Consider the following 24,570-nt stretch of genomic DNA (forward strand, 5'->3'; position numbering starts at 1 on the left):
GATTTGTTGGCCTTTAGAAACTTATTTAGTATTATTTCCTTTACATAATTAATTTCCTTTCCCTTGATATATTGTTTTTATTTTAAATTGGGAACCCATGTGAGAAAAAGAAGATAGATGAAAGAAGCAAGCAGTGGTACGGAGGCATTTATGCCACTTGTTTTTAATTTTGAAAATAGTTGAACTACTTAACGTGTCTTTTAGCCATTTATTTATTCAGTAAGGTTTACTGAGTATGTCGTGTACATCATGGTTCAGTAAGAATTATAAAGGAGCTAGAATATTTCTCATGAGATACTTAATAGTATATTGTCAACTAAAATATGAGATTAAAAACCTTCATTATTCAGATTGGAAAGCATTGTGTATGTGTATGTTTGTTTATGTGTATGTGTGATTATTTTATTGGATAACCACTTGACTATTTGCCATGTTCTGGGTTGACTAGAGCAGGCGGTGAGTAGTTCAGTACTTTAGGAAGTATACTGTCAGACTTCTCTTGTGCTCCAGTGGTTCACCTGCCAATGCAGGAGACACAGGTTCAATCCCTGGTCCGGGAAGATCCACATGCCACAGGGCAACTCAGCCTGTGTGCCACAGCTACTGAGCCCACACTCCAGAGCCCACGAGCCACAACTAGCAAGCCCACATTCCATGACTGCTGGAGCCCATGCACCCTAGAGCTTGTGCTCTGCAACAAGAGAAGCCACACAATGAGAAAGAAGCCTGTGCACCACAACCAGAGAGTAGACCGTGCTCACCGCAACTACAGAAAGCCTGTGTGCAGCAAGGAAGACCCAGCACAGCCAGAAATCAATAAGTAGAAATACACTGTCTTGCCTGAAGAATCCCATGGATGAGGAGCCTGGCAGGCTACAGTCCATAGGGTCTCAAAGAGTCGGACATAACTGAAGCGACCTAGCACACATGGCACACACACACACTTATACTATCTTATTGATGAATGACATACTTGCACAAGACATGTGAAGACATGAACAAAGTGGATTAAGAAAAGTAGTCGTAAGTGACCTGAGTGTGATACAGGGAAAATACAATGGTTAATTACCAGGCCCTGAATGCAAACTTAGAGATTCAGATCTCTGTTCCCAACTTATTAGCTGAATTAGCTTATATTGAAACAGTTTCCTCACGGGGTTCTTATGAGTATTAAACAAGATTGTGTATACTAAACAATTTGTAGTTGGTACAGAGAGTATGCTTAGTACATTTTGCTATTATTAATTTTACAGAAACTGAAGTTTAGAATATAGCTCAGATAATATTCCAGGACGTATTTTTTAGAGCAGAAGTGAAAGCTTCTGTCTTTCAATTCAATTTTACATCCTCCCTCTCTACCCCTGAAGCTAGTACATTGTGTCTGATTTGTCACAAAATACCCAGGTGGTGTTTATGGTAAAGAATCCACCTGCCAGGGCAGGAGACACAAGAGATGAGGGTATGATCCTCGATCGAGAAGATCCCCTTAACTAGGAAATGACAACCTGCTCCAGTATTTTTGTCTGGAAAATTCCATGGACAGAGGAGCCAGGTGGGCCACAAAGAGTCAGACGTGACTGAGTGACTGAACAAGATACAGAAATCAATAGGGAAAAATTTCTTGGCAAAAGTCAGACGTCTTCTATATCTTGAAAGAAGTGATAAACGTCAATGGATGGATGAAGATAAGCGATCATCCTAAGTGAATGAGGCACCATCATCAAAAGCAAAAAATTAAGGATGAGCTACATGTCAAGTGATCCTAGGAGGCAACTCGAGTTAGAGCAAGGAGATCCTACAGTAATGAATGAACTGGGGTAAATTTACATCAGTGACTATAAGAAATGATGCTTGATTTTGTTGTAGAAAAATAATCTACTGAAAAATCTATTTGAGTGAGTAAGCTCTATGTAAATATTAAAACACAATTAGAATGGGAAATTTTTTTAGAGTTGAAATGAAATTGACTTTAGGATGAACCATTTTCTTCTATAAGAATGTAGTAGACAAGATACTTCTGAGGGGAAAAAACCAAAGTCAGCTCTAAATTCTGTAGGTAGCTGACATACATTGTGACTTGTTTAAAGTAGTTATTTATGAATTCCCAAATTATATCCTTAACTGTCACATCTAAACTTCTTCAGCCAGCTGGTATTTATTAATCTTAAAAATACATGAATGTTAATATAATCTCAACAAAAATAAACTTAATGAAGCAAATCTACCCCTGTTCCCATCTCAAAAGCATTCTGAAGTGTAAAACTGGATGTAGTTAGTCGTTCAGTCATGTCTGACTCTTTTGTGACCCCATGGACTGTAGCCCGCCAGGCTCCTCTGTCCATGGGGTTCTCCAGTTGAGAATACTGGAGTGTGTTGCCATGCCCTCCTCCAGGGGATCTTCCCAACCTAGGGATTGAACCCAGGCCTCCCATATTGCAGGCAGATTCTTTACCATCTCATCCACCAGGGAGGCCCAAGAATATTGGAATGGGTAACCTATCCCTTCTCCAAGGTATCTTCCCAACCTAGGAATTGAATTGGTGTCTCCTGCATTGCAGGCAGATTCTTTACCAGCTGAGCTACCAGGGAAGCCAGTAAAACTGGTTAGAATTTTTTAAATCCACTTTATACTTGAGTATGCCTTTAGAAACTATTCTGTTATATAAATTTCATATTTCAGAATACAGCTGTTTACTACTGCCATAAGCTGAATTATGAGGAAGCTAAAACCACACTAAAGACATTCCTGAGGAAGTCAGTAAAGAGTTATTGCATGAAGAAAGACAACCATTACTTTAACTTTACCACAGCAGAAGCCTTAAGTCTCCTGCAGTAAGGCTTTTATAACTGAAAACAAGCTAGTGATGAGAAAAACATCCATGGGAAGGTTCATAGTATTAACCAAATGGCATTGATTTTTGTACTCATAAAACATTTATTTCCTTTCTTCTAAAAAGAAGAAAAGGAAGAGAAGATCCAAGAGAAATAAGCCACAGTTTGAAAATTCTCACCCCCCACCCCCCACCGCACCCACCCACCACATGAGTAAACAAGGCGCTCAAGGCTGAAACTGAGAGGGACTCTGGAAGTTGAGGCAAACTGTCTGTGATGGGTGCTTTCCGGATCAACCTACCATGAATTACAGCATGCATGAATGCATGATTTATGCCTAGATCCTCCTAAAGTTTTGGCTCAAGGTAAAGATTTAGGAGATGCTTGGCTAGAAGAGAGATTTTGGTAAGCCACTGAGAGGTTAGTATAATTTTACACTAATCTCCTGTTTAATCTTTGTATGTATGTATGACCATTAACAGTACTTTATGGTTTACATGGGCTTCCCAGGTGGCAGTAGTAGTTAAGTACCCACCTGCAAATGCAGATAGACTAAGGGATATGGATTTGATTCCTAGGTTGGGAAGATCCCCTGGAGGAGGGCACGGTGACTCACTCCAGTATTCTTCCTTGGAAAATCCCCATGGACAGAGGAGCCTGGCGGGTAATAGTCCATGGGGGTAACAAAGAGTCAGACACGACTGAAGCGACTTAGCACACACGCAAGCATAGTTTTCATAGTAGTTTTCTATGGTTTTTAATTTTACCATTACAGTTCCTGTGATCTGTTTTATTCCTCCTTTACGGATGAGAAGACTGATGATGAAAGATATTGACACATTTAAACAATTAGTTTAAGAAGTCATAAGAGATGAGAATCCTACATGGTCACCTACTTGCAGTATGATCTTGTGCTAGTTTCTTTACCTTTTGGGGTCTTGGTCTCATCATTTTTAGTTGGAAATAATAATACCTGTGTCACTGTGGTTATTGTTGATTAATGCCCTTATGTACCTAAAGACTTCCTACCTAAAAGTAAGCATGGTGGTTTAGTTGCTAAGTCTTGTCCAACTCTTGCACTACTTTTCTCTTATATCCACTGTTGCACATAGGGAATGTTTATGCCTGGATGTAGGAAAGTTATGACCAACCTATATAGCATATTCAAAAACAGACACATTACTTTGACAACAAAGGTCCATCTAGTCAAGGCTATAGTTTATCCATTAGTCATGTATGAATGTGAGAGTTGGACTGTGAAGAAAGCTGAGCACCGAAGAATTGATGCTTTTGAACTGTGGTGTTGGAGAAGACTCTTGAGAGTCCCTTGGACTGCAAGGAGATTCAATCAGTCCATTCTAAAGGAGATCAGCCCTGGGTGTTCTTTGGAAGGAATGATGCTAAAGCTGAAACTCCAATACTTTGGCCACCTCATGCAAAGAGTTGACTCACTGGAAAAGACTCTGATGCTGGGAGGGATTGGGGGCAGGAGGAGAAGGGGACGACAGAGGATGAGATGGCTGGATGGCATCACCGACTCGATGGACATGAGTTTGAGTGAACTCTGGGAGTTGGTGATGGACAGGGAGGCCTGGTGTGCTGCAATTCATGGGGTTGCAAAGAGTCGGACACGACTGATCGACTGAACTGAACTGACTGAACTGAGGAAAACATAAGTAAAAACACATGCCTTGGTATGTGTCCCTGTCCTGCCCTCTCTTTGTCTCCTCTACACCCTTCCACGCATGCTTGAATTGAGTAATTCATATTCAGGGTTAGTCTTGATCTGAGTTCATGATTAAGTTAGCTTGGGTCCACCTTGTGTTAGTGTAGATTGATGGCAGGTCAGGGACCAGGCTAAAAAGTCATTGTCAAGACTCACATGTCCACCCCCTGCAAATGAAAAATAAAGTTTGATTTATCTCCTACTTGGGTTTCCATACTACTTTACTCCATGCTGACCTTTTATGCTACACTTCAAGTTTGGCAAAAATTTCTCTTAAGAGGAAAAAGAATGTATTTGTAATTTATTTTTAGCCCTTGGCCAACAATTAGGTATCACAGTAAAAAGACATCTTTGTTGCCTTTGTCAAATTTGTAAAAATTCTATTATACTAAAATCAGTCTTTCTCAACCTTTGAATTCCATTTAAAGTTAAAAGTCAGTAACCGTGTTTTTTTTTTTTTTTATGATCTTGACACCTATAAGTTATATTCAAGATTTTACATAGAATGTTAAGGAAGTGTTAAAGGTTTAGAGGAAGACTATTTATTTTCATATGCACTTCTTATGTTCTTAGGAGAGAGAATGCAAATCATTTTGTACTTAGAGACAGATGCTCTGAGAAATTAAAAAAAAAATTAAAACACTGCATAAAAATGTGACATTTTAAAAAGTTTTTTCTCTTCCTCTTGTTTCTATGTAGAACTAGTAAAATACCATTTAAAAGTGTATTTAGAATGGTGACAATTTAGATACAAGGATTGACATGAATTGCAGAAATCTGAGAAAATTTGGCATATTAAGGCAAATAATTTTTCAAATTCGAGTCACTCGGGACACCTGGTTTTTACTTATAAAGCAAGGATACAGCTTGTCTAAATAGTCAGGGTATACTGAGAAGGCGTTAGAGAATGGGTGAGAGGTATGTGACCCTCAACTCTTGAGAATCATTTATGCTCCTCAAAATATAACCCTTCTGTAAGATAAGAAATAGGATTTTCAGTTCAAGAAGTTCTCAGACTAATCATACTTTATGTGCAACCTTGAAACTGTTTGCATTTGTGAGTTTTTCCATAGTACCTTCAGACCTCATATAGCAAACTACTTCTGCCAAAGAGAAATTATGACCTTTTTGAATTTCTAATATAATTTTACTAAGGTTGGAAGAAAAAAAGACTTTTCATTTTGCAATTAAGGCATTATGATGACAGGGTAAGTGGTGGGATGTATGTTTGTATTTTAAATTAATATTTCTGTGGGACTTAATGCATAATTGGCTACTCTTTTTAGACCATGTCTTTTAAGGCTTAAGTGAAGTTGGTCTAGATGATACATTTTAGATTTAAAGAATAAAAAATAATGAAAACAAGAATGAAAGCTGCCAACTGATTAGCCAGAATTCTTTCTGAACAGCAGGAGCCAAGAACACCTCCTGTCAAATGAAAAGTTCTATTCCAATTAAATCTCCAATTAATCTGTACCCTGTTGTCTCTTAGATATTGCCCCTGCTTGGACTGATAACTATGGGTCACAAGGAAAGAAGATTTCCCTAAATCCATCTGTTCGCGTTAAGGTAGAGAAACTAGAAATGGTAAATACTTGAAATTTTTTCATTTTTCTTCCGTGAAACTATAGCAAGGAAGTATTGTCATTCTTTGTGAGGATGAAGGATCGGAGCCATTAGTTTCTTGAGTTATCCATTTGCAGTTAATTAGACTTCAAACCTGTAATGGCAATAAGTACAAGGAAGTAATACCCCATTATTCAATTTTTGAAAAAGTGAAGGGAAGCTAAATCCTAAACAACAAAATATAAACCTACTAGATAAAAAGAAAATGGTAGCAATGTACCCAAAATATCATATGGAGGATAACTGTATATTGAAAATTTCTATTTATAAAAGAAACAAGATGATTAAAAAAGAAAAATTATAAGCAGAAAAAGATTTTAAAACTTTTCCTCTCAGGTTACCTGGGAGCTGACAGCAAAATATAAGAAAGTTTTTTGGTTGTTCATTTGTTTTTTAAATATGAAAATAGATATAGTGCTAAAGGTTCACAGCCTCTACTTTGCTTTCGTGGATAATGATTTTTTACATTTAGGAAGAGTATAAAAATGGTCGCACAGAGTCAGACACGACTGAAGCAACTTAGCAGCAGCAGCCGCAGAGTAATTACGCGTTACCATTCATGCACATATTCAGACCTTTGCATGGTCCTCTAATAATACCCTTATCAACACTAGTTTGAATCTTACTCATTGTTCAAATTCTGACTCACTTCCAACTCCTTTGTCCAGCTTCTTGCTAACGTTTATAGTTTAGGCCAAAATTGCCATTTTTGCACATCTGTAGCAATGAACATCACTTTACAGCACCCTGAAATCTGTGTTTTATCATCGAGTGAACGCTTGCAATCTCTTTGTACTACTACTTAAATCTGTACCACCACACAAATCTGATTTGTGCTCTATAAAATTTTCTCATTAATTAGATACTTGATATGTCTCCCTTGTGTCTTCGAAATCCTGAGTATCTTTTTCTGTGTTTTACTTTCTTTTTGTGGCTAAAATGTAAGTTCTGGATAATGGCAAGTTTTACCATCAGTAACATTAAAATCATCAAAAAATAGAATATTAGAGGTTTAAAACCACATCTATTAATATCTAAAAATAAATAACTACTGTTTTTTTAATGATATTGCTGTTATATACATTTTGGAATATCCGAGGTTTAATATTAATCATTCCTCTGGACAAGGAGAAAGTTATTCAGCTAATGACTTTACCTGGCAGTGTTTATTCCTTGAATTAAACTAGTTAAATTTTTCTGGCACATACTTTAAAAAAATGATTAATTTTCTTAAAGATTCAAAAATCATCTAAATTTGTATTGATTCTGAGTTGCTTGCATATTGATTCAGTATTCCACTTTTAGTCCTCCTTTTAGCCTAAGCAAATTGATTATTTTTGTAGCAAAATAAAATTAGTTTTATAGCCAAGGAAACCTACATTCTGTGTAAATTCAGCCTCCCTGCTTTTATTCCAGATATTTTCAGCGACTATATTTAGTAGAGCAGTCTTTGTTTTCAGAGTTTGAAACTAAATTTCATGCAATAAATATTTTTTCTAAAATCCATTTTAGTTTCTACCCACCCATGTTTTCTAAGTTACTCTTACCTTTTTGAATAATTGCATATTAATGTAGTAATATCTGTATCAGTTTAATTTGAAATAGATCCTTCTATTTTAGTTGCTACTTTGTAGACAGATTTATTGTCCATTACATTTTTTAGCATATTTCCTATTTACTGATAAATGTGTTCAAGTGTTTAAAATGTAATAAAATTCTATCTTTTTACTCTGTTTCCTATAAGTATTTACATAAAGTATCTAGGAAATTGGTAATATAAAATATTTCACAAGGAAAAGGTGTTGACTGGTTGTGTGGTTATTAAGTCATTAGCAAAAACAGTACAATTTTTTTTTTCTGGGTTGCAATTTATTTTAAGAAACAAGTCCCAGTTATCTTATTTTCTTCCTTATCCATCATTTTTCTTAACAGAACAGGTTAACAAAAAGTTGGGAGGTGGTACAATTTTTAAGAAAGCCAGAAAAGTTAGAATTTGATGAGGGAAATTGCCTGTGAAATGTATATTTCTGGGGCATTGTCTTCATGAACTCCTTCATGTTTTAGTAATCTAGGGAGACAGTTTTATATCAGGATATACTGGAAAGTAATTTCTAACACTGAACTAATACTATGTGTCTCATTTGATCCCATTGTTAAACTTATAAGTAGGTATGGTTAAACATAGAAATAGGGATATACTTTTTAGTTGGCTTGAAGGTCAAAATTTATTGCCTCTCCTTGCTATCTATATTTTTTGTACCTGAGAAAGATGCTTTGGGTTACAGATGCCATTTCACTGATGTTTACTTTACTCTTGCCATTTCTGTAACATTTGAAGAAATCTGTAGTGAGCAATGGTTTCCAATGTCTGAATATAGTTAATGAGGTGTTCTTTGTATTAGGTTGGGAAGTACGTAACGAATATATTAAAGAGTGACAGTTTTAAAATTCATCATTTTTTGGATATCAGAAAAAGTTAAGGACATTTATGTGTCTGACAAATTTGCATTTTTATTTACAGTTTAAAGATGACATTAGTTATTCAAGAAATTATTGGAACCTGTTTTTAATCAAAGATACATTACCTACAATTTATTTGTATAATTGAAGTATAGTTGATTTATAGTATTATATTAGCTTCAGGTATCTCACATAGTAATTCAGAATTTTTGCAGATTATACTCCATTATAGTTATTATAAAATTTCTATAATTCCTTGTGCTATACAGTAAATCTTTGCTGTTCATCTCTTTTATATATAGTAGCTTATATCTATTAATCCCATACCTGAGATTTGTCCCTAATTCCCCCCTTTCCTTTCCTCTTTGATAATCAAAAATTTGTTTTCTATACCTTTGAGTCTGTTTTGTATATATGTTTGTATTGTGTTTTAGATTCCACATGTGATATATAATTCTTGTCTTTGTCTGACTTATTTCACTAAGCATATTCTCTAGGTCCATCCATGTTGCTGCAAATGGCAGAATTTCATTTTTTATGGCTGAGTAGTATTCCATTATATATACACTCACACAAACACAAGCACAAACCCATCTTCTTAATCCAGTCATCTGTTGAGAGGCACTTGGGTTGCTTACATGACATAGCTGTTATAAATAGTGCTGTTCTGAACATTAGGGTGAATGTATCTTTTTGAATTAGTGTTTTCATTTTTTTCCCAATAAATACCCAGGAGTAGAATTGCTGAATCATATGTGGTAGTTCTAATTTCAGTTTTTTGAGAAAGCTATTTACTGTTTTCCAAAGTTTCAGCACCTGTTTACCCTGCTTTTAACAGTGTAAAAGGGTTCCCTTTTGTCCATATCCTTGCAACATTCATTATTTGTAGGCTTTTTCAATCGTAGTCATTCTGACAAGAGTGAACTGATTATCTCTTTATTGTTTTGATTTGCATTTTTCTTGTAATTAGTATTGTTGAGCATCCTTCGTGTGCCTATTAGCTATTTGTATGTCTTCTTTGGAGAAATGGTTATTCAGGTTCTGTGTTCTGTCCATTTTTTTATTGAATTGTCTGGTTTTTTTTCAATATTGAGTTTATGAACTTTTTATATGTTTAGAATATTAATCCCTTGTCTTTTGCGTAGTTTACAAATATTTTTTCCCATTCCGTAGGTTGTCTTTTCATTTTGTTTATGGTTTCCTTTGTTAGACAAAAGCTTTTAAGTTTAATTAGGTTGCGTTTGTTTATTTTTGCTTTTATTTCTTTTGCTTTAGGAGACCGATTCAAAAAAATATTCCTATAATTTATGTCAAAGAGTATTCAGCCTATGTTCTCCTCTAGGAGTTTTATGGTTTCTGTTCTTACATTATGTCTTTAAACCATTTTGAGTTTATTTTTGTATATGGTGTGACAGAATGTTCTAATCTCATAATTTTACACGTGACTTCAGTTTTTCCAGAACCACTTGTTAAGAGATGATCTTTTCTCCATTGTATGTTCTTAGCTCCTTTGATATAGATGATTTGGCCATTTGGGGTCTTTCCTGTTTCTTTTTTTGTTTGTTTTGTTTTATTTATTTATTTTTAATATAAATTTATTTATTTTAATTGGAGGTTAATTACATTTCCTGTTTCTACATGAATTTTATGATTGTTTATTCTAATACAGTGAAAATGTCCTAATATTTTTTTCATAGCGATTGAATTAAATCTGTAGATCTCTTATTCCACTTTATATCAACTTCAATTTCCTTCATTGTTGTTTTATTAGTTTTCAGAGTATACTTCTTTCACTGTAAGATTATTCCTAGGTATTTTATTCTTTCTGATATGGCTTTTAAAAGGCTGTCTTTCTCTTTCTGATATTTCATCATTAATTTGTAGACCACAACATAATTTTGTGTATTAATCTTGTTTCCTACTACCTTGTTTAAATCATTTATTAGTTCTAAAAGTTTTCTGTAGAGACTTTAGGGTTTTCTCTCTATAGAATAGATGACTCTCAGATGTCATCTGCAAACAGTGACAATTTTATGTTTTCACTTTCAATTTGGATACCTTTCATTTCTCTTTCTTGTCTTATTGCTGTGGTTAGAACTTCTAATATTTAAGAAGAAGTGGTTACAATGGGCATTCTTGTCATGTTCCTGAATTTAGCATGAAATAATTTAGCTTTTCATCAGTTAGTATTATCTTGGGTTTGTGTTTGTCGCAAATGGCCTTTACTATGTTCAGATGTGTTCTTTCTATATCCACTTTAATGCAAGTTTTCATCATGAATGGATGTTGTATTTTGTCATGTGCTTTTTCTGCGTCTTTTGAGGTGATCATGTAATTTTTATCTTTCCTGTTGCTAATATGGTATATCCCATTGATTGATTTGCATACATTGAATCATCTTTGTGCCCCTGGAATGAATCCAACTTAATCACGGTGTTTGTTTATTTATTTATTTATTATTTATTATTGGATTTGGTTTGCTAATATGTTTTGAGGATTTTGCATATGTATTCATTGATGATATTGGCACATAATTAATTTTTTTGTGGCATCTTTGTCTGGTTTTGATATCACAGTAATGGTGGCCTTGTAGAATGAATTTGGGAGTGCTCCCTCCTCTTCAAATTTTTTGAAATAGCTCGAGAAGGATAGATATAAATTCTTTATATGTTTGGTAGAATTCCCCAGAGAAGCTGTTTGGTTGGTCCTAGACTTTTGTTTTGCAGATTCTATTATTTTTATTACAGATTCCATTTTACTTCTAGTGATTGTTCAAATTGTCTGTTGTCTTCTTGACTCAGCAGGTTATATGTTTCTAGAAATTTGTCTGTTTCTTCTAGGGTGTCCAATTTATTGGCATATAACTGTTTATAGTATTTTCATGATTTTTTGTATTTCTGTGGTGTCAGTTATTATCTCACCTGTTTCATTTCTTAATTTGTTTATTTGGGTCCTCTCTTTTCTTCTTGGTGAGCCAAGATACACATTTGTCAATTCCCTGGTGGCTCAGAGGTTAAAGCGTCTGCCTCCAATGCCGGAGACCTGGGTTCAGTCCCTGGGTTGGGAAGATTCCGCTGGAGAAGGAAATGGCAACCCACTCCAGTACTCTTGCCTGGAGAATCCCATGGATGGAGAAGCCTGGTAGGCTACAGTCCACGGGGTCTCAAAGAGTCGGACACGACTGAGCAACTTCACTTCACTTCACTTCACTCACTTTTCAAAAAATCACCTCTTGATTTTATTCTTTCCTATTGTCTTTTTTTATCTCTATTTTATTTCCTCTGTGATGTTTATTATTTCCTTCCTTCTTCTGGCTTTGGCTTTGTTTGTTCTTTTGCTAATTCTTGTGGGTGGTAAGTTACATTGTTTGTTTCTTGAGAAAGACCTGTATCACTGTGACCTTCCCTCTTAGAACTGTTTTTGGTTTTGTTTTTATTTTTCTTTTAAACATCTCAAATATTTTATGAAGTTATATTTTCACTTTTATTTATCCTGAGGTATTTTCTAATTTCTCTTTGATTTCATCGACTCATTTTAATACCATGTTGTTTAGTCTCCATGTCTTTATTCTTTTTGTATTTTTCTTTCTGTGGTTGATTCCTAGTTTAAGACCATTGTGGTCAGAAAAGATTCTTGATGTAATATTTTAGATTTGCTTTCTGTTGAGTATGTGATCTATCATAGAGAATATTTCATGCATACTTGCAAAGAATGCATATGCTTCCTTTGGAGGGAATGAAGTGTCCTGTAGGTATCAATTAAATCCAACTCTGTTGTGTCATTAGGACCTTATTGATTTTCTGTTTGGACAATTTGTCCATTAATGTCAGCAGGATGTTAAAGTTCACTGTTACTGTACTATTTTCATGTTCTTCATTTGTCTCTGTTAATATTTGCTTTATATATTTAAGTCCTCCCGTTATTTCAGTTCAGTTCAGTTCAGTCGCTCAGCCGTGTCCAACTCTTTGCAACCCCATGAATCGCAGCACGCCAGGCCTCCCTGTCCATCACCAACTCCCAGAATTCACCCAAACTCATGTCCATAGAGTCGGTGATGCCATCCAGGCATCTCATCCTCTGTCATCCCCTTCTTCTCCTGCCCCCAATCCCTCCCAGCATCAGAATCTTTTCCAATGAGTCAACTCTTCCCATGAGGTGGCCAAAGTACTGGAGTTTCAGCTTCAGCATTATTCCCTTCAAAGAAATCCCAGGGCTGATCTCCTTCAGAATGGACTGGTTGGATCTCCTTGCAGTCCAGGGGACTCTCAAGAGTCTTCTTCAACAGCACAGTTCAAAAGCATCAATTCTTTGGCACTCAACTTTCTTCATAGTCCAACTCTCACATCCGTACATGATCACTGGAAAAACCATAGCCTTAACTAGACGGACCTTTGTTGGCAAAGTAATGTCTCTGCTTTTGAATATGCTATCTAGGTTGGTCATAACTTTTCTTCCAAAGACTAAGCATCTTTTAATTTCATGGCTGAAGTCACCATCTGCAGTGATTTTGGAGCCCCCGAAAAAAAGTCTGACACTGTTTCCACTATTTTCCCATCTATTTCCCATGAATTGATGGGACCAGATGCCATGATCTTCATTTTCTGAATGTTGAGCTTTAAGCCAACTTTTTCGCTCTCCATTTTCACTTTCATCAAGAGGCTTTTTAGTTCCTCTTCACTTTCTGCCATAAGAGTGGTGTCGTCTGCATATCTGAAGTTATGGATATTTCTCCCAGCAATCTTGATTCCACTTTGTGCTTCTTCCAGCCCAGTGTTTCTCATGATGTACTCTGCATAGAAGTTAAATAAGCAGGGTGACAGTATACAGCCTTGACATACTCCTTTTCCTATTTGGAACCAGTCTGTTGTTCTATGTCCAGTTCTAACTGTTGCTTTCTGACCTGCATATAGGTTTCTCAAGAGGCAGGTCAGGTGGTCTGGTATTCCTATCTCTTTCAGAATTTTCCACAGTTTATTGTGATCCACACAGTCAAAGGCTTTGGCATAGTCAATAAGGCAGAAATAGATGTTTTTCTGGAACTATCTTGCTTTTTCCATGATCCAGCGGATGTTGGCAATTTGATCTCTGGTTCCTCTGCCTTTTCTAAAACCAGCTTGAACATCTGGAAGTTCACGGTTCACGTATTGCTGAAGCCTTGCTTGGAGAATTTTGAGCATTACTTTACTAGTGTATGAGATGAGTGCAATTGTGCGGTAGTTTGAGCATTCTTTGGCATTGCCTTTCTTTGGGATTGGAATGAAAACTGACCTTTTCCAGTCCTGTGGCCACTGCTGAGTTTTCCAAATGTGCTGGCATATTGAGTGCAGCACTTTCACAGCATCATCTTTCAGGATTTGAAATAGCTCAACTGGAATTCCATCACCTCCACTAGCTGTGTTCGTAGTGATGCTTTCTGAGGCCCACTTGACTTCACATTCCAGGATGTCTGGCTCTAAGTGAGTGATCACACCATCGTGATTATCTGGGTTGTAAAGATCTTTTTTGTACAGTTCTTCTGTGTATTCTTGCCATCTCTTCTTAATATCTTCTGCTTCTGTTAGGTCCATACCATTTCTGTCCTTTATCGAGCCCATGTTTGCATGAAATGTTCCCTTGGGATCTCTAATTTTCTTGAAGTGATCTCTAGTCTTTCCATTTCTGTTGTTTTCCTCTATTTCTTTGTATTGATCGCTGAGGAAGGCTTTCTTATCTCTCCTTGCTATTCTTTGGAACTCTACATTCAGATGCCTATATCTTTCCTTTTCTCCTTTGCTTTTCACTTCTCTTCTTTTCACAGCTATTTGTTAGGCCTCCTTGACAGCCACCCTTTATTAGGTGCATATGTTAATGAGTGTAATATCTTCTAATATTGATCCGTTTATTATTACATAGGGCTTCCCTGGTGGCCCAGAGGTCAAAGCATCTGCCTGCAGTGCGGGAGACCTGGGTTTGATCTCTGGGTTGGGAAGATCCCCTGCAGAAGGAAATGGCAACCCACTCCAGTATTCTTGCCTGGAGAATCCCATGGACGGAGGAGCCTGGTGGGCTACAGTCCATGGGGTCACAAAAGAGTCGGACATGACTGAGTGAGCGACTTAACAATGTTCTTCTTTGTCTTTTGTAATAACCTTTCTTTTAAAGTCTGTTTTGTCTGATATACATACTGTTACCACTTTCTTCTCATTTTCATTTTGCATGGAATAGCTATTTTCTATCCCCTAGCTTTCAGTCTGTATGTGTCTTTAACCCTGAAGTGATTCTTTTCTAGACAGTGTATTGAAGATTTTGTATTTTTATCCAATCTGCCATCCTATGTCTTTTGATTGGACTGTTTATTCTCTTGACATTTACAGTAATTGTTGATAGACTCCAGGAGTTGGTGATGGATAGGGAAGCCTAGAGTGGTGCAGTCCCTGCAGTTGCAAAGAGTCGGACACAACTGAGTTACTGAACTGAACTGAAATTACGTACTGCCATCTTATTACTTATTTTTCTGTCATTTTTGTGTTTCTTCTCTGTTTATTTCTTCTTTTTTTGCTTTTCCCATTGTGGTTTGATGATTTTCTTTAGTAATTTGCTTGATTTATTTTATATTTATTTTTTGTGTATCTTTTTAAGTTTTTGCTCTGTGGTTACCATGGGGTTCATGTATGTTGACCCAAAGTTATATCTACTTAATTTAAACTGAAAGGCATTTAAATTCAAATGTGTTCTAGAAGACCTACATTTTTTCTCTCCTCCCCCATATTTTGGTTTTGATCTCAGATTTTACATGTTAATGTTCATCCCTTAACTATCTACAATAGAGTTGCTTTTATAGTTTTTTATCTTTTAATCCACATATTGGCTTATTTAAGTTATTTAAGTAAACTGTGATCCCTATTATATATCTATCTTTTCTAATGGGCTTTATCCTTTCTTATATATGCTTACGTCCTTAGAAGCATCTTAGAAAAGATCCTTCAGCACTTTTTTTTTTAAGGGTAGATCAGGTATTACTGAATTCATTCAGTTTTTGCTTGTCTGAGAAATCATCTCTCCTTTTCTACATGACAATATGGCTGGATAGTCTCCACATTTTGAATATACATGCTACTCCCTTCTTACCGGCAAAGTTTCTAGAAAAACATCAACTGTTAGCCTTATGGATATTCCCTTGTATATGACTCTTTGTTTTTTTCTTGCTGCTTTTAGAACTGTCTCTTTAACTTTTACCATTTTAATTATGGCATATCTTACCATAGGTATGTTTGGGTTCATCTTTTTAATGAACCTCTATGCTGCCTCTGCCCAGATAGTGTTTCCTTCCTTCAGTTTGGGAAATCTTACAGCCACAACTTAATCACATATACTTTTGATACCTTTTTCCTCTTGCTTCTCTTCTCACATTATAGGAAACCCTATAATGTGAATATTGGCATACTTAATGTTATCCCAAAGATGTCATATATTACTTTTTAAAATTTATCTTTCTAACTGCTATTTTGATTGGATGATTTCCATTATTTTATCTTCCAGATCACAAATGCATTTTTCGATATCATTTAGTTTGCATCCATTTCTTCTAGAGTTTTTTTTTTTGTTTTTAAATTTCAGATATTTAATTAATTATGTTTTCAACTGTATGTTTTTTATATTTTCTAGTTCCTTGTTCAAATGATCTGTGTTTAGATGAATTATTTTCCCTAATTCAGTTAGCAATGTTTTAAAGTCTTTATCTGGAAAATTATTTGTTTCATTATTACTTTCTTCAGGGATTTTTCTCTTACTCTTTCATTTGAGAGTAGTTCCTCTGTCTTTCATTTTAATTTTCTCTGTCTTTGTCAATTTAGATGAAAGATGTACCTGTTGTGGTCTTGAGGGATGTGAGAGCATCCCTATGCAGACTGCATGTGCCCAGCGCCTTTTGTGGGAGGGCTGGGTTTGATATGGGTGCTTATCACATCTTTCCTCAGGGTGTGCTGACACCTGTCACTCTGGTAGAGGGTGTGGCTGGTGATGGAGGAGCTAGAGCCTGCACAGGGTATGAGATGGGACTTCTCTGCTCACTGAATGTCACCACCCTGTCAGGGGCAGGATTTGCTCCCAAGTTGCCAAAGCAGAATCCCTGAAGGTCAGGCTAGAACTGGCTCTGTTTCCCTTAGTATGTATTTTTACTTCTCCTTGCACTGGGGCCTTTGCCCCAAATGGGGGAAGTCCTGCAGCAAATGGGGCTGTATATTAAAGGAGGTCTAAGTCTGCCTCTGCAGACAACAGCACCTCTGCTCAGATGCAACCCATGTTCGCCCCTTTCCCTGGTTGTGGTCCCCACAGATCTAGTGCTGTCCTGTGGCTTAGAGTGAGCCTAGCTGGGGTGTTTGCTCAGCTCAAGCCGGTATACTTAGTGAGGCAGGTGCAGGAAGTCTGCCCCCATGCTAAATGTGGGCTGTTTCTGGGGTGCTTCCTGAGCAAACTGCCACTGCCTACCTGGGCTACAGCCTGCACCCCCAGGTCACCTCTGCATCCCTAAGCCAAGTCTTTTCCCAGGTCCTGGGTGCCGTAGGTCCAGTACATGCTGTGACGTAGAGTGAGTGGGACTGGGTGTTCTCTCTGCTTGGACTGAGGAGCACAGCGAGGCAGCAGCTGCTAGGGCAGGCCTCTCTCCACCCTGCGCTAGTGCCTGCCCACTCCTCTTGAGTGAACTCTAGGCTTCCCCAGCCTTTCTCTCTATTCTCGCCGTTCTCCCAGTACCCATGGGGGCTTGTGTCTCCCCAGACCGGGACTGGGACACCCAGTCTGTGGTTCAGCCCACTCACTCCCAGGATGAATGTCCATCCATGTGATCTCTCTTTTGCTCTAATTTCCCAACCACAGGCATAGGTCCCAACCCCTTCACTTCTCTTCCTATCCTGCACAGTTAGCCATATCTTTCTTTCAGTATCAGTTGTATGAAGGTCCTTATACCAGTTTCCGGTTATTTTTCCTTGAGAATTGTTCCATATATCAATGTATTTTTTATGTGCTTGTGGAAAGAGGTGAGCTCCATGTCCTCCTACTCTGCCATCTTCATCTCCCATCAAATTTCTTCCAGTGTAAATTTATGAGCTTACCTCTCTCACCAACATGCTGTGTTCTTCCAGAGTAAATTTTACTTTCAACAAAACTTTCATCTGTAACTGTTTAGCTCAGGAACAATTTACACTGTAGTTAATTGCATTTTTCAGTATTATTATTATTGCTTAATATAAAAAGAACCACTGTGGATTGAGTACCTTCTATGATGGATATTTTATTTGCATTATTTTTATAAAATTGTTTTTATTTCTTTATATGAAAATATTAACTATATGCAAGAATGATTGACTTTTATGTCTAAAGTTTAAAGAATAATAAAACAAATACACATGTACCCACCACCCAGGTAAGAATGAGAATCTTTGACATTGCCTGTGCCTTTCTTCTTGATCATATATACCTCTTTCCTCAATAGGTAATGCTATTCCAAATGCTGAGTATCACTTATATGCTTTTCACAAGTTGATTGCTAAAATATTAACAAGATCAAAGTGTTTACTTTCAGCTTTGCTTAAGATACTGTTAAAATTTTCCTTCTGTTTCCTCATCTCCTAGAAAAGCATTTGGCTCATAGTATGTGCTCAGAAACTAATTGTTCAATTGGTATATTTTTTTCCTAAAGTAATTGTACAGATTTTCATTCCTACCAGTCTTATGGAAGTGTTCCCATTGTTCCATATACCTTATACTTAGTCTTATTATAATGCATTTTTACTTCTTTATCCTGTCTTAATTTTAAATTTTTCTTTGTTCTTTTTTTAATCCCTTCTTTTCCCCCCCATCTTTACTATATTTTTTTGGTTTGATTATGTTTGATTTTTTGGTCAGTGATTTTTGCGTTTTATTTTTATTCTTCTGCATCATGTTTAGAAATTAAGTCTTTTCTTGGTAATCTTATTGGTTACCTTAAAATTTTAACATTCATCTTGAACTTAGTCTTAAGTTAATCAGAATCTTTACCTTTTTTTCAGAAATAAAAGGTACTCATATACTTATAACACTTTAAATCTGATTAGCCTCTTCCCAGCTTACATGCTCATAATTACCCACTATTTGACTTTAGTGAGGCATTGTTTCTCTAATTCACTTTCTTTTCAGTCACCTCCTAACCTCACATAACCATTGAGTTTCTAATTTATTTTTTATTTTTCTTTCTTTTTTGTTATTTAAATAATAAAAGTATGATAACACATTTACAGGAGAATTGGAAAATGCAGAACAAAGTTACGTATCATTCCAATATATACTACAATTACTTTTAAGTAGATAAACTAGAACTTTTATTAATAGTTGGAGTTTCAGTGTCAAACTCTCAAAAATTAATAGAATGAATAGACAGAAAAGTAGATGATATAGTAGACCTGAAAAGCACTATGAACCAATTCAGCATAATTAAGATTTATTATATTTCCACACAATGGCAGGATATGAATTCTATTCAAATTCTTATAGAGAGGAGACACTTTAACATACCCAGGGATATAAAACAAGGTGCAAAAATGTCATGGTCTAAATGTATTGATATCATACAGAGTGTGAATTATATTAGAAATCAACATCAAAAGGTATTTGAAAATAACCCACATATTTTTAAGTGCAATATGACATTTACCAAGAGAGATCTTTGACTTAGCCATTGAAAGTCTCAGTAAAGTTGAAAAACTGAAGAAACAGAGGGTGATTGCAGAGAAGAAAGCATGTAATGAGAAATTAATATCAAAGGTACTTTAAAAATCTCATGCATTTGGAAATTAAATGTCCACTTTTAAATGATGAGTGTTTCTAAGAAGCCATAACAAGGAAAATTAGAAAACGTTTGTAACAGAATAAAAATGAGAAGAGAATTTGTCAGAATTTGTTGCATGCAGCTAGAGCTGCTCAGTGACTGGATTCAGTGTGGAATCTTGAATAAGGTGTGGAAACAACATGATTTGTTATTTTCTATCTAGTATTTTAATAATTCTGAACTATGGACAGAGATATGTAATATTGTACAGGAGGCAGCAAACAAAACCATCTCAAAGGTAAAGAAAAGCAAGAAGTCAAAGCAGTTATCTGGGGAGGCTTTACAAATAGCTGAAGAAAGACAAAAAGTGAAAAGGGAAAAGTATATCCAACTAAACAAAGAGTTCCAAAGAATACTACGGAGAGACAAGAAGGCCTTATTAAATGAACAGTACATAAAACTAGAAAAAATAAATAAATAAGGGGAAAGACTGGAGATCTCTTCAGGAAAATTAGAAATATCAAGACAACACTTTGCCCAAAGATGGGCACTATAAAGGACAGAAATGGTAGAGACCTAGTAGACACTGAAGAGATCAAGAAGAGATGGTAATAATACACGGAAGAACTATATAAAAAAGAGCTTAATGAACCAGATTGCTTCAGTCATGTGGTCAGTTACCCAGAGCCAGACATTATGGAGAGTGAAGTCAAGTGGGCCTTTGGAATCACTGCTCTTAATAAAGCTGGTGGATGTGATGGAATTCCAGTAGAACAATTCAGAACCCTAAAGTATGATGTCATCAAGGTGTTACACTCAATATGTCAACAAATCTGGAAGACCCAGCAGTAGCCACAGGACTGGAAAAGGTCAATCCTTATCCCAATTCCCAAGAAGGGTAGTACTAAAGAATGTGCTAACCATTAGACAGTTGCACTCATCTTCCATGCTAGTAAGGTCATGCTTAAAATCTTGTGTGCTAGGCTTCAGCATTTTGTGAGCCAAGAACTTCCAGGTGTCCAAGCTGGGTTTAAAAAAGGCAGAGGAACCAGAAATCAGATTGCCAACATTCACTGGATCATAGAGAAAGCAAGGGAATTCCAGAAAAACATCTTACCTCTGTTTCATTGACTATGCTAAAGCCTTTGACTGTGTGGATCATAACAAACTGGAAAGCTTTTAAAGAGATGGGAATACCAGACTTATTGGTTCAAGATTGAGAAAGGAGTACAGCAGTGTTGTCTACTGTCACCCTATTTATTTAACCTATACCTGAGTACATCATGAGAAATGCCAGGCTGCATGAGTTACAAGCTGGAATCAAGATAGGTGGGAGAAACATAAACCTCAGATATGCAGACGATACCTCTCTAATGGCAGAAAGCAAAGAGGAGCTAAGGAACCTCTTGATGAGGGTGAAGGAAGAGAGTGAAAGAACCAGCTTAAGACTAAATACTAAAAAAAGAAAAAAAAAAACTGATCATGGCATCCAGCCCCATTAATTCATGGCAAAGAGAAGGGGAAAATGTGGAAGTAGTGACAGATTTCCTCTTGGGTTATAAAATCACTGCAGATGGTGACTGTAGCCATGAAATCAGAAGATGTTGCTTCTTAGCAGGAAAACTATGACAAACCTAGACAGGATGTTGAAAAGTAAGACATTACTCATCTGACATAGGTCCATATCATCAAGGCAGTGGTCTTCTGAGTGGTCATGTACGGTTGTGAGAGCTGGACCATAAAGAAGGCAGAACACCAAAGAATTGATGCCTTTTAACTGTGGTGCTGGAGAGGACTCCTAAAAGTCCATTGGACAGCAAGGAGATCAAACCAGTCAATTTGGGGGGAAATTTTAAGGGAAATAAACCCTGAGTACTTGTTGGAGGGACTAATGCTGAAGCTGAAACTCCAGTATTTTGGTCATCTAATGCGAACAACCGACACATTGAAAAGTCCCTGATGCTGGAAAAAACTGAGGGCAGAAGAAGAGGGCGTCAGAGGATGAGATGGCTGGATGGCATCACTGATGCAATGGACATGAACTTGGGTAAAGTTCAGGAGATGGTGAGGTCTGGGAGGCCCGGCGTGCTATAGTCCATGGGGTTGCAAAGAGTTGGACACGATGACATAGAATAGAAAGCACTGTATGTAGTTTAATTTTGGCAAAAAGATACATTATTTATTTTTCTAAATATATAGATTCTATATTCATAAGAGGAGTCAGGAAAACTGATATACCAGTTGACAAATAGTGTTTGTCTCTGGAGCAGTGGTTCTTAAGGTCAGGGATGCAGGTGTTTTGCCTCAGGGGACATTTGGCAATGTCTCAGGACATTTTGGGTTTTTACAGTTCAGAGAATGCAACCAAATTAGGACTCACTAAAAAAAAAAAAAGAAAATACTTCCTAAATTGTTATATATGAAAATTTAAAATGTACTTCTAAATAAGTTATGTCAAAAACATTGCTATTAAATATATAAAGGAATCTTACTTGTATCAATAGTTAGGAGAATACAAATGAACAAACAACATACTATTCCATAATCAACATACTGACAAAAATTAAAGTGTGATAACAACAAATAGTTCACTTTTTAAAAATTTAAATGGTGTCCAACTGGATTAATGTATTATTATTATCCCTTGTCTGATTGGTGGACTTTTTAGAATTACTCCAGTCTGTTTTTTATAATGACATTTTACATGTCTCCTCATCATAGGATATATATACTGTTAACTTTCTTAGATACTGTAAAATTGTTCTCCAAACTGGTTGTACCAGTTGATGCACAATACTAGTATATAAGCACTTTTATTCTTCTGTGTTCTTAATAACATTTGCTGTTATCACACTTTAATTTTTGTCAGTATGTTCAATATTAAACTATAACACTGAGGTAAAAGATAAAAATAATTTGTAAGGCTATCCTTTATCTTATACTGTGTGAAATCATAAATATACCAGAGTGCGTGTTATTAGGGAATAAATGTAGTGGCCTCAAATCCTGGACAGGAAGGATACCTTAGCTTTAAGGTACTGGTTCCTGCTGAGAAACAATGGAGAAAGCTTTCAGCCAAGCATATGATGTTTCTTTCTTAAATCGGCAGATATCAATGAGTGTCTATTTGACAGCAGGTAAATAGGTGTTCTTTATATCATTGCCTTTCCTTTCCCCCCCCCTTTTTGCTGTCTTTAGAATATTTTTTATGATTAAAGGGGAAGACTATCAAAAGTTAAGCATCATTATCCTGTATGCAAGGCTATGACTGTGTAGACAGGGCAGGCAGATGATGCTGACTTAAGATCTAGAATCACTTTTGAAGAAATCTCCTGATGTTTTCCCTGCCTCTTGTGTCCTTTTCTTGCTATGCCTAGCCATCTATATGTTGACCAGTTTATTTGCTGTGGGAGTCTGGCGGGCTGCAGTCCATGGGTTCGCAAAGAGTCAGACATGACTGAGCAAATAAGCACACATACCCTGTACCCACTGATTACATTTATTTATATGTTATTTTCACCATAGAGATGATGGTAGGTAGTGGCTATATCTTGTTTGTATGTCCCTTTGCCTAGTTTAGTGCATAACAAATAGTAAGCACTAAATAAATGCTTGGTAAATGAAGTGATGGATGACTAAGCAGATTTAAAAGGAGGAAGCAATATATAAAGAGCAATCACTAGTATTAACTTTTACCTACATTTTAGTTTTGATGTTCTTGCCAGAATCTAATAATAGGTCATCTTGTTAGATTTTATGCATTAGTTTACAGTTATGTTTTGCTATATATAACCTTTGAATATAAACCAAGAGTGATTTCCATTAGAGTTTTGTTTATTTTAAACCAAAAAAAAAAACCTGAAAGAAGGTAATCCAGGGCTGGCATTGAGGCGCCTCATGCTTTAAGTATCTTTCTGCTCTACCATCTTTATTGAGGTAGCTCATGAACCAAGATAACTACTTCAATTCTAGCAATCTTTTCTTTCTTACCCCCTTTGTTTTCCTTCCTTCATTCTTTTTTTTTCCTTCTTTCTTTTAATTAAGACAAAAGAGAGAAGGAAAAGGGATAAGAAGCACCTACCCCTACTTTTGAAAGACTTGCTGGAAGTTCCCTGCAAGTTTGCCTTCCATCTCCTTAACTAGTACATGGTCGTATGGCCTCATCAAGCTGAAAAAGAGGCTGGGAAATATCTTTTAGCTAAATGATGATGTTTTTAGCTAGAAATTGTTGTTCTGTTACTAAAGAACAAGGAGACACTGAACATTGAAATAGTAATACAATTATCAGTCTCTGAAATTTTAACCAGCTATGGGTACTACCAGTGGTCATGTATGGATGTGAGAGTTGAACTGTGAAGAAAGCTGAGCACCGAAGACTTGATGCTTTTGAACTGTGGTGTTGGAGAAGACTCTTGAGAGTCCCTTGGACTGCAAGGAGATCCAACCAGTCCATTCTGAAGGAAATCAGCCCTGGGATTTCTTTGGAAGGAATGATGCTAAAGCTGAAATTCCAGTACTTTGGCCACCTCATGCAAAGAGTTGACTCCTTGGGAAAGACTCTGATGCTGGGAGGGATTGGGGGCAGGAGAAGAAGGGGACGACAGAGGATGAGATGGCTGGATGGCATCACGGAGTCGATGGATGTGAGTCTGAGTGAACTCCGGGAGATGGTGATGGACAGGGAGGCCTGGTGTGCTGCGATTCATGGGGTCGTAAAGAGTTGGACACAACTGAGCGACTGAACTGAACTGAACTGAACTGATGGGTACTAAAAATAGGCCAGTAGAGAAAAGTGGGTTCCAGAGAATGCTTTTTAGTTTATTATCTGTGTAAGCTTGCCCATAAACAAACCAAAAATTAGAATATTTTGTATTCGACCCAATTCTTGGCAACCTTAGTTTTGGTCTCAATTACAAGATATCAAACAAAAGTTGACACTGTCAGATTTATTAGGATTTCCTTGCGTTTTTCTTCTTCCTTGTCACAGATTTTTAGAAACTAAGAAATAGTTTGAATTTGGTTCTAGGGATATGCTTATAAATTTGACACTCACTAGAATGATAACTTTCCTTGGGGGAAAAAATGAGGTGGTAAAAGATCAAGAAGCTAGTTTTTTATGGAAAATTAATCCATTAATAATTATTAG

The 24,570-nt window shown here is 36.4% G+C and overlaps 1 protein-coding gene across 2 annotated transcripts in view; it reads left to right on the top strand.

Moving 5' to 3' along the window:
* Positions 1 to 24,570, top strand: part of STXBP4 (syntaxin binding protein 4) — a 198,002-nt gene that overhangs the window by 25,375 nt on the left and 148,057 nt on the right. For both annotated transcript variants that reach the window (XM_068978558.1, XM_068978559.1), the window contains exon 6: positions 6,051 to 6,145. In XM_068978558.1, coding sequence (XP_068834659.1) covers positions 6,051 to 6,145 — 95 coding nt within the window. The remainder of the gene's footprint in view (positions 1 to 6,050; positions 6,146 to 24,570) is intronic.

The sequence above is a fragment of the Capricornis sumatraensis genome, chromosome 8, assembly GCF_032405125.1.
Source record: "Capricornis sumatraensis isolate serow.1 chromosome 8, serow.2, whole genome shotgun sequence".
NCBI lineage: Eukaryota > Metazoa > Chordata > Mammalia > Artiodactyla > Bovidae > Capricornis > Capricornis sumatraensis.